The 11,026-nt window shown below is 40.6% G+C and overlaps 1 protein-coding gene across 1 annotated transcript; it reads right to left on the bottom strand.

The window, feature by feature from the left end:
- Positions 1-186: 186 nt before the first annotated feature.
- On the bottom strand, positions 187-10,977 carry polr2g (RNA polymerase II subunit G). Its single transcript, XM_061686507.1, has 8 exons — positions 10,605-10,977; positions 10,321-10,430; positions 8,208-8,367; positions 7,829-7,879; positions 7,680-7,745; positions 838-909; positions 708-741; positions 187-587 (listed from the first exon to the last, which is right to left on the bottom strand). The coding sequence occupies exons 1-8, from the start codon at positions 10,614-10,616 to the stop codon at positions 574-576; spliced, it is 519 nt and encodes a 172-aa protein (XP_061542491.1). The 5' UTR covers positions 10,617-10,977; the 3' UTR covers positions 187-573.
- Positions 10,978-11,026: the final 49 nt, after the last annotated feature.

Raw genomic sequence — 11,026 nt, 5'->3', positions numbered from 1 at the left:
TTTCTGCATCATGTTTTACAACGCATGTTGTACTGCCTGATACCCAGTCAAACATCCCCATGTAACTATTTAAAAGTGCAACACAGAATCATATTCACACAGTGAAGTACAAAGGTGACTATTCATAGGGTGTTATAAAGAAAACAATGAGACTGAAAGATATAACAAAACTTTTTATGTCCCATGTTTCATAAAAAAAAAAAAAGAAATCAAATAACAATACACTGTTGAACAATAGATAGACCAGAAAACTAAAAATAAAGTTACTTATCACAGTGATGGAAATAGAAGCAGGTTGCCAATAACTTCAGTAAACCATACCTATAATAAATACGTAACACAAAATAATAAAAAAAATACACATTTGAGTGGCTCCATTACCAACCCCCCCAAAAAACCTGAATCCTAAAAATAAAGTGACTTATCAGTGATTACGGGAATAGAAGTGGATTGCTAATAACACGATCAAACTATAATGATCTATGATGTATAAAAAAAATAAAAAAAACAAAATTTTAATGAGGCCCAATCGCCACTTAAAAAACACAGAGACAACAGTACATCCAATGCAGATCAGCTCACAAGACCTAAAAAATAAAGCATAATACTTGTAGTCATCATTAAGACAATAATTCAAATATAGTGTTTGTAATTCATGGATTGTATTACAATCTGAAACCACTGTGACAACATGGGGTAGTACTCACCTAGATAGTCATCCATGAGGGATCCAATAGCAAACTGAAAAACACACAAAAAATGTTTTTACTGGTTTGTACAAACATGCAAGTGGGGCATTGCACGGTATACACAATGTTTGGGGGGAAAAATACGTACAATATCATTTTTGTCGACTCTCGTTCCCACAATCTTCAGCCTGATCTCATCATCTTGCTGGATCACAATGTCCTTTGAAAAAAAACAAAAAAAGACATATAAAAAAACATCAAATATGGTAACTATGAATTCTTGAGAGATTCCCAGCTTGGAAATAGACATGAAAAACGGATTTACACCCTAACTAGCAATTTAAAGAAGTCTTTAACTGAAAATGGATCATAATGGTGTTAGTTTACATGACAATAGCACATCATTTTGGACCCCAAGTGATTTTGTAAATGACACAGAAAATGGTCGTATGTAGAAATGGAGAACCTGCACATATGCGAGTGTGTCACAGTCAAAACAAAAATGGCGTACCACAGTACTCTTGTTGTGTTCATGCTTATAAATCTCCAGCAAAGTGTACATTTACTACAGAGCTAAAGTGCCACATTAGTCACAATAAGCTATGTCATTTCCACACATATGCTGACAAAGGGTATTCCAAAAATGGTTTCTACCGAGCCACTAAGATGACATGGTTGGGGGAAAAAAAACAACTTTGAAAGATCTCACAAACTTTTTCGTTCCCTCGAAAAAACTTCTCACTCAGCACATACTCACACCATTCACTGTAAATATTTTTTTCACTAATCACATTCTGGGGGGTGGTGTGGGGTGGCGGGGCACACGCGGCGGTGGGATCGTGCTTGGCTGGGAGGGTGGCTTTGGGCCCCTGCGGTCGGTTTTGGGGCGCCTCAGTGGAGTCGGTGGACCATCTTGGGGACCTCGGTGTGGGTGATGTCCCGCCCACTGGGCTACTCTCAAGTGGACTCCGAGGCCCGACCCCGCCTCCTGGCTGGGTGGGGTCCTCAGCCCCCGCGGTACAGCCGCCGCAATTACGGGTCACTTCTGAAGGTTATTGTGCATGCGAGATGGTGTCAATTCACTAGTATGTGTCCGCAGATACTCACCTCTGGGACTTCACTTGGTGTGGGGCCACTTACTAATTGAGATAAATAACTCATAACTATGCAAACTTCCGAGGTATCCCCTCACTTGCACTCGATTTCTAAAGATGTTTAGAATTTACATAGCCACTCCAACCACACTTCAGTTGTACAGCCAGGTCCACTACCTCTGTCCTGCATGCTTCCCCTCAAACCCTTGTCCTGTCCTATATTGTACTGTCCTTCCTTCACAGGGTGTAGCACTACTCCCACATACAACACTCAAATCTAACGTGTCACTGTACTAGGCATATAATGATTTACTTGACTCATCTTCATTCCAGCTAATGTCCTGTTCTTTTTTTCTTTTCTACTTATATCATTGAGTTATCTTTTCAGTGTCTCTCCCCTTTGTTTTTTCTGTCACTCCCCTTTACAACTTTGTTCTGTCCGACTGAAATTTTCTTTAAAAATCCACCAGAATACAGCTTTAAAAAAAACAGTAAAACTGTTCCAACATAAAAGGGACACAGATACTCCTGTTTGACCTACCAACCGAACAAGACAAAAAACAGTTATGGCTATCCTTCTCCCATTACCATGTTAAATGCTGCTAAGTTGATGTAATGCACTTTAAGACTGCACTTTTGACATTATAGTCTCATGTTTACACATTTACACCAGCTCAGGCGACCAGTGCAATATGTTGGGTGATTGTGTGATTTTTAGTATATTTATTTTTACCTCTTTTTTTCCCCCAGCATATTTTATCTCCCGAGCACCTCAATTTCATTGTACAATGTCTCATTGCTATGACAATAAGGATTCTGATAATAATGATGTGTTTCACACTTGTACAGTGAAACAGTTTTAAGCGGTTTGAAGCGGTGATGGATCAACCATAGCTAGAATCGGGAACCACTAGATCCGTGCCACGGGTAATCATGTACAGTTGCTGCCCACACAAATAAATTTAACAAGGACTGCCAAGTCAAATAATGTTTTCTGGCGAACGTGTCCTCTTGTCGTTGAGCAGTCGCTTTAGATGTCAAATCCTACTTTGCGGTTTTTCACCTTTCGCGGGGGGTTCTGGTCCCCATTAACCGTGAAAAACGAGGGAAAACTGTACATTATTTCAGAACTTTTGCCACCATTATTGGGACCTATAACCTGTACAACTCAAGCAGTAAAAATGAACAACTGAGATAATGTTGTTGCACCCCTGTGTAACTGGGATTTGGCTGGGTTCAGAATTGACCAATCACATTCAAGCATATGGTCGTCAGCACATACCTACCACCATTTTAAGTTTCTCTGATTAACCACAGATAAAGTTAATGATATTCTAGTAGGCTTTTCATTACATTTTTTCTTTTGCATTCTAGCAGAAGCCTGAAGGTCTTTGTGCTAATGCTGACGACTATTTCAAACTGTTCATAATTCCCTCTACCTTGTCTATAAGGCCGCAGTCCTATCAGAAGAAAACCAGTTTGCATCAATGGCGAGGCCAATCCTATTTTGACTTGAGCCCACCCTCTGCATTCGTACTCAAATTAATTGGAATTTCCCCAGAATTATTTTTTTTTTCCTGTGGTGGCGGCACGGTGTACGACTGGTTAGCACGTCTGCGTCACAGTTCTGAGGACTGTTCAAGTCCGGCCTCACCGGAAGGAACATCGACCTTTCCAACATGGCCGCCAAGTAGTCACGCCGGTTGGCTGGGCTGCTACAGTGCGCTGGCATATAGTCTCCGCATCTATGGTCAGAACCGCTACACACATTTCCAGCTATGTTAATGCTAATGACCAGGTAATGCTTGATTTAGAACTCTGACACAATCTACAAAATGACAGTTGACCACACGGCGATGCTTAAATGCCTCCTCTTAAATTGCTGTAAGTTAGGGGTTAGTACTGACTTGGCATTGGCTTGTAATGGTGCGTACTACGTAATTATTAGCTAATATGCTAATTCGGCACTTGGCGGTATCGCTAGCTAATTGAATAGCAAAGACTTTTTGCTCAGTGTATCTGGTATGATACGAAATGTCTCCGTGAGGTATCTTATGCCAAGATGGGGTGGTATTTTTATGAGTATGGGGCAGAAAAAGTTGGCATGCCCTGCAAAAACCTAACTCACTTATTTCTAGTTAAAACTAATTAAAATTAGACCAATCGCAATGTATAGTTTACATTGAAAATCAATGTGTAATAGTAACTTGTAAAAGGATACAATAAAACATTGTCATCATTTCAGTAAAAATGACCACAGACATATTTATATATCTCAAATTTGTCATTGCAGTTCACTTCCATTGGATCATTCCTTCTTCCAAACAATCTTGTTACCTTTCCTAACTTGAGTGGTTCAGAACTGCATTATTTAGTTCACACTGCCATCTATTGGCTCAGATAATGAAACAGCATAGAAACAAAAAGGTCACAGACTCCTGGACTGGCCAAAAGAAAAATCATGGGTATATACTAGATTTCCAACATTGTTATCTATTACTTAAATTAAAAGGTGACCTCTTAAACAGCTTATTTCTTCTTTAATAGAGCTAGACAAGAGACAAAATGTTTTCAACGTTCCTTTCCTCTGAGATTAAATACTCATATTGTATTCATACCGTTACAAAAGGTCTGTGCTTTTCTGACAATAAACCAGACTTTCATAATGTCTTGAATAAATAGGTAAATGTAGATAATAATACTTTATTATTATTATTATCATCATCATCTATTAGTGGCGAGGCTAGCCCTATTTTGGGTCATCCACCAAGGTCTAAAAAGTTCAATCAAATTTCAGAAGGGTACTTTCCAAATTTAGGTCATGGACTCAGCACACCCAAAGTACTTGACCTAGACTGGCCCCTGGTTTTCACCAAACTATCTTTTGGAATTATGGTCAAAATGTTCAACCTTGGTTTAACTGTATGATAACAAAATCCCTCAAACGTGGGGAAAATGTGTTATGGTCTGATGAAGCCAAGGTTTACCTTTTTAGCCATAATTCAAAAATATATGTGTTGGTGGCAAGTGTGTGCGGTCTCCCATTAAACATAATTTTGAATGTGACTGGTTAATTCTGAACACAGCCACATTCCAGTTAGAAGAGGTTGTGCACACTTGTCCAACTACATTATTTCTGTTGTTTATTTTTACTTACCCTCTCGAAAAAAGAAATTATTTTCAATATAGTTGTACAAATTATAGGTCACAATATGGTGGAATGAGTTCTGAAATGATTTAGCAAAATCATGCATTGTAAAAATGCATTATACATATAGTAGGTAGACGGGTTTTCCAGAATTTTGAGGTCAACTTTGGGGGTGGGTATTATATATACGGGTGCGCATTATACATGAGAAATTACGGTACATTGAGGGGGAAAAATGAACTTAAATTATTTTAGCAAATGGCTGAACTATAACAAAGAGTGGAACATTTAAGGGGGTCTGAATACTTGTCGTACCCACTGTATAGCCCCTAAAATCAGTGTTTCCCAAGCTTTTGTTTTGAGCCAAGTCACATACTATATTTTTCTTTAAAAAAAAAAAAATCTCTCACACCAAGCCACCAAAAAAATAATTTCACAAAGTGGATATGCAGGTTAATTGCCGTCGTGTGGTTCATTGTTCTGCCTGTCATAAACAGCGGTTGAAATAAGTATTTAACACATCACCATTTTTCTCAAATATTTCCAAAGGCGCTATTGGCCTGAAAAGTTCTCCAGATTTTGGGAACAATCCAAGTAATCCATATATACAAAGAAAGCAGAACAAATAAACTCAGAAATTGTGTGTAATAATGTGAAATGACACAGGGCAAAAAGTATTGAACACGCCAACTGGTATTTATTTAATACTTCGTACAAAACCCTTTGTTTGCAATGACAGCGTCAAGGCGCCTCCTGCATGGAGAAACTAGTCGCATGCATTGCTCTGGTGTGAGTTTGGCCCATTCCTCCGCACAAGCAGTCTTCAAATCCTGAAGGTTCCGTGGGCTTCTTTTATGAACCTTGAGTTTCAGTTCTTTCCATAGATTTTCGATTGGATTCCAGTCAGGTGGTTGCCTGAGCCATTCTCGCAGTTGTATTTTTTTCTTTGAAACCAATTGAGATATTCCCTGGCAGTATGTTTTGGATCATTATCCTGCTGAAATGTCCACCCTTGTTTCATCTTCCTCGTAGATGGGAGCAGATTTTTCTCAAGCATGTCTCAGTACATTTGCCTGTTCATCCTTCCATCAATAAGGTGAAGTTTAACAGTACCGTTTGCTGAATAGCAGCCCCACACCATCATGTTCCCTCCTGCGAACTTGACTGTTGGTATGGTGTTTTTAGTGTGATGTGCATTGCCATTTCTCCTCCGTGGTATGCATTATGGCATTCAAACAGTTGAATTTTGCTCTATTCTGACCAGACTAGATTCTCCCAGTATTTAACTGATTTGACTAAATGTTGTTCAGCAAACTGTAAATGAGCTTTGACATGCTTTTTTTTTTTTTTGTTCTCAGCAATGGGATCTTGCGCAGTGAGCGTGCGTACAGGCCATTGCGGCGGAGTTTATTACTCACTGTTTTCCTTCTGACAAATGTACCTGCTAATTCCAGGTCTTTTTGAAGCTCTCCACGTGTTCCTTGGCTGTTGGACAACTCTTCTGATTATTCTTTGCACTCCTCCATCAGTAATCTTACGAGGAGCACCTGATTGAGGCAAATTAATGGTGGAATGATTGGGTTTCCACTTAGGTATTATGGCCCCAACTGTGCTCACTGGAACGTTAGGATGCTTAGATGTACGCCTGTACCCAATGCCATCGTTATGTTTTCCAACAAGTAGTCTTTAATGGTCTTGAGACATCTCTCTGCTCTTACCCATCATGAGATATGTCTTGACTCACGCCTTGGCAATGAGACCTTTTTGTAGGCCATCAATTACGACTGAAACAGCTGATATTCATTTGCACTGACAAGGGATTGGATTGCTGATAGATTTTAGGTGTTGTCATGGGTTTCCTTGCATTTTTGCACCTCCCTTTCTTCATGTGTTCAATACTTTTTCCCTGTGTCATTTCACATTTTTACACGCCACTTAATTTCTGATCTTATTTGTTCTACTTTCTTTGTATTTATGGATTATTTGGGTTGTTCCCAACATCCGGTGAAATTTTCAGGTCAATAACACCTTTAGAAGTATATTTCGTGAGAAAAATGGTGATTTGTTAACTATTTCAGCCCCTGTATGTTGTTGGCATTGACGAACAAAGAAAATGTTTCAGAACAATTAAGTGCGTAGCACACCAGGTGACACACGGCACACTTTTAGAGAATCACTTCCCAAGGCCTGTAATTACGCAAAATAAATTTTCTTTTTCTTGAGGCACTAAGAACAAGGGCTAAAACTTTGTCCTGCCAGAGTATTTGATATGTCACGAGAAGTCTCGTATATCCCACCAAGAGAACCAGACATCACACGCGCTAATGATTGTGAGACTCAGACAGGAATAAAAGGCTAACAGCATGGCTGACAATGGCAGAGATGGTAGTTTTTGAGTTGTGAAGGAGGAGGAGAAGGAAAACTTGAAGCGGAGGATGGAGATATTGTTAATATTTTGTAACTCCCTAGAATGATGAAAAGCCAAGAGTGAACTTTGTGTTCTACCACTACTTTTTTTTTTGCATCCACCACAATCACTTCAAATTTCGTATTAATTTCACAATCGTTCACATAAACCACACTAAAAACTTTTTTTGCCAACATCATGTGTTAAGAACAAGCCGCGAGAACTGCCACATCAGGTCTGGCAGAAAAAGAAAAAAAAAAAACGTACTGTAATTTTTATAACCCTTGGGAAGCCAAACAAAGTTTATCCATATATTTTTGTGTCATCACAACATATTTTACCTCATCAACTGTCTTATAACATGGTGGGTTAGAGTTGGGATCAAACTCCATTTCTGAGGGAATGGACTGCAAAAAGAAACGTGTTTAGAGAGCGGATGGGACAATGTTTGGCGTGCAAAAGGCGTAAGTAAAAGTGAAAGCTGACTCACGTGACGGGAGATGAAACATGACATGGGTCCAATTTCTGTGAACAAACCGACCTGCAGAACCAGAAGGAAAAAACAAGCAGCGCACATGACTAAGAGGAATTAAACCTGAGCATGTGATGGGTAGAAACACAAAACTTAATGTCATTTTTGTCAAACTTTTTTTCTACCCTTCAGCAAACAGATTCATGACAAAACATAAAACCTAAGCTTTATATAAAATGAAGTATTTTCATGACAAAATACAATCATATTACACTAAAACTCAAGTACTGTATTACTCAAAAAGCACAGTTATTGCCAGAGGGCAATGTGGTGACAAGAAAGGTTACAATTTATTGGATGACGCCGCTGAAAAGTTTTACCCATTAAATCAACTTACCTTGTTAACCTGAGTCACTACAGCATCCACCACCTCCCCTTTAAATGGCCGGAACACAATTGCCTTGTACTTGACTGGATACAAAACAAACCCTCTGCCCGACTGGATCACTCCTGCCCCGATGTTGTCAATGGTAGTGACTGCGATGACAAAGCCATACCTGAAAGAGAAGCATAAGCAAATGGTCGTTTGGTCGTGTAGTTGTACTAGTATGTAGCTGTTGTGGGATCAATTCCCACCCAATGTCCCAAAATCATTTGTCAGTTAACACAGTTTGTCGCTACATCTATAAAAGCAAGTTAAAACTCTTCCATGCAAAGCGAAAGCCATAATTCAACAACACTCAGAAAAGCCGTTGGCTTCTCTGGGCCCGAGCTCATCTGAGATGGACTGACGCAAAGTGGAAAAGTGTGCTGTGGTCTGATGAGTAACCATTTCGCATTGTTTATGGAAATCAGTGGATATCATGTCCCTCTGGGGCAAAGACAAAAAGGACCTGTGATGTTTATGGGGGTGAGGTAGTGGTCATGGCATAGGTAACTTGCACATCTGTGAAGGCGTATCTATTCATATTGTTTGAGCTAACACAGATTCTTTGAAATGCAGTCAAAACATAATTGCTAAATTGAAAGGTAAAAAAAAACAAAATTTGCCCCCCACACTTCCTGTAGTTTCTTCCGTTTTCCGCAGTGTAGACCTGCCCCTCTTGAAACTGAGAGTCGTTCCTGATACTTGGATTACTTTATCGAGTTACACGAACGACTGCACCTCAGCGAACCCGACTGTCAAACTCCTGAAGTTTGCAGATCACACCACTGTCATCAGCCTCATCAAGGACGGTGACGAGTCTGCATATCGACAGGAAGCGGAGCGGCTGGAGCTGTGGTGCGGCCGACATAACCTGGAGCTGAACACGCTCAAGACTGTAGAGATGATCGTGGACTTCAGGAGGCATCCTTCACCACAGCTGCCCCTCACGTTGTCCAGCTGCCTTGTGTCAACCGTCAAGACCTTCAAGTTCCTGGGAATTACAATCTCTCAGGACCTGAAGTGGGCGACCAACATCAACTCCGTCCTCAAAAAAGCCCAGCAGAGGATGTACTTCCTGCGGTTTCGGAGAAAGCACGGCCTGCCACCGGAGCTGCTGAGACAGTTCTACACAGCAGTCATCGAATCGGTCCTGTGTTCTTCCATCACAGTCTGGTTTGGTGCTGCTACAAAAAAGGACAAACTCCGACTGCAACGGACAATCAAAACTGCTGAAAGGATTGTCGGTACCCCCCTACCCACCATTGAGGACTTGCACGCTGCCAGAACTAAGACTAGGGCGTGCAAAATCCTCTCGGACCCTCCGCACCCCGATCACCAGCTCTTCCAGCTCCTTCCCTCAATGCAAACTAGAACTAGTAGACATTCCAACAGCTTCTTCCCTCTTGCGATCAACTTCATAAACACCTGACCTATAATTCCATTACAACAGGCTGGCAATTTTTTGACTTGAGCTCGTTGTCACATTTCTGTGGGGCCAATTATGTATTACTCGTGCACTCACTGTAGTTGTCTCGCCATGCTGCACTATTTGGCATATACTGGCCACTCATGCCAGAGTAGCATCTGCTCCATTTGCACACTGATTGAGGAGTATCTGTAACATTTGAACAACCAACATTGTCCCAGATGATCGCACTACTCGTCACTTTAAACCGCATACACTCCTGGAAGTCTCGGCGCCCTTTGCACAATGGTCATTGCACCGGACTATTGCAATATTAGTCATTCGAACTGCTCTAAGTGCTAGAGGACTCTGCATCTTTTTGCACAATTGTTTTTTTTGTCAATGTCTTTATGTCTCCAAAGTGTTCTGTAAATTGACTGTCTGTTGTACTAGAGCGGCTCCAACTACCGGAGACAAATTCCTTGTGTGTTTTGGAGATACTTGGCAAATAAAGATGATTCTGATTCTGATGTGGGGTGGGGTTGACTCTTAACGTGAAACCTGTAAATATCGACGATCGTGAATTGACATGCGCGGGACCCAAATTAGACCCCGGCGGCCCAACGCGGTTCGTTCTCTGTGACATGCTCGTCTACAGAGTGCAGTATGCGTACTTACTTTCCGGTACATGTACCCTCCACTTCAGTAAAAAGCTTCTGCTTCACGGTATTTAAGAGGTTGGGACCAAAGTACCTTGGGTGAAGTAAAATTTCATGTTCCAATGATATCTGTGAACATAAAAGGCCAGCACATCAAAAGTCAAATTTGACTTTGGCTTGCTGTGGAGCATTTCGGGATTATGCAGGTACACATGATTTTTAGTATTCACTAAAACACTGACTAGCCATGAATCACAAGTCACCCATTGAAAGATTCAAAATGTGAATAAGACCCACACTTACATGGTAAAACATTTCTCCCCTTTTGTGTTCACTCAGCTCTCGTTGAAAGTACTATAGTTATATAAAAAATTACATAAGAAAGTTGACCGTAGCATTTACAAAGACAATGATGCACTACTGCTCCCTATCTTTGAACAATTGCGTCGACGTTGAGGCGGTTGAACTTCCGTTTCCCCTGCATTTAGCCTTTCAGGTGATTTAGAATAAACTATTTTACAGCAGGTGACGTGAAAAAAACATCTCCCAATTGTATCTCCTGCCTATGATTCCAAAATAAGAATGACACATTTTCTGCGGCGCTTTTAGGACAACAAATATGATATTTTGGCCGACTGTATTCTGTTAAAACTGAAGGTACAGAGACACTCGACCCCTAGCGGTCGGGGAAATATTTTTGCGACAACAGCGTAACCCGGAAAAAG

This window comes from Phycodurus eques, chromosome 9 (assembly GCF_024500275.1).
Source record: "Phycodurus eques isolate BA_2022a chromosome 9, UOR_Pequ_1.1, whole genome shotgun sequence".
In the NCBI taxonomy this organism is placed as follows: domain Eukaryota; kingdom Metazoa; phylum Chordata; class Actinopteri; order Syngnathiformes; family Syngnathidae; genus Phycodurus; species Phycodurus eques.
This window is presented reverse-complemented; position numbering and strand designations above follow the sequence as displayed.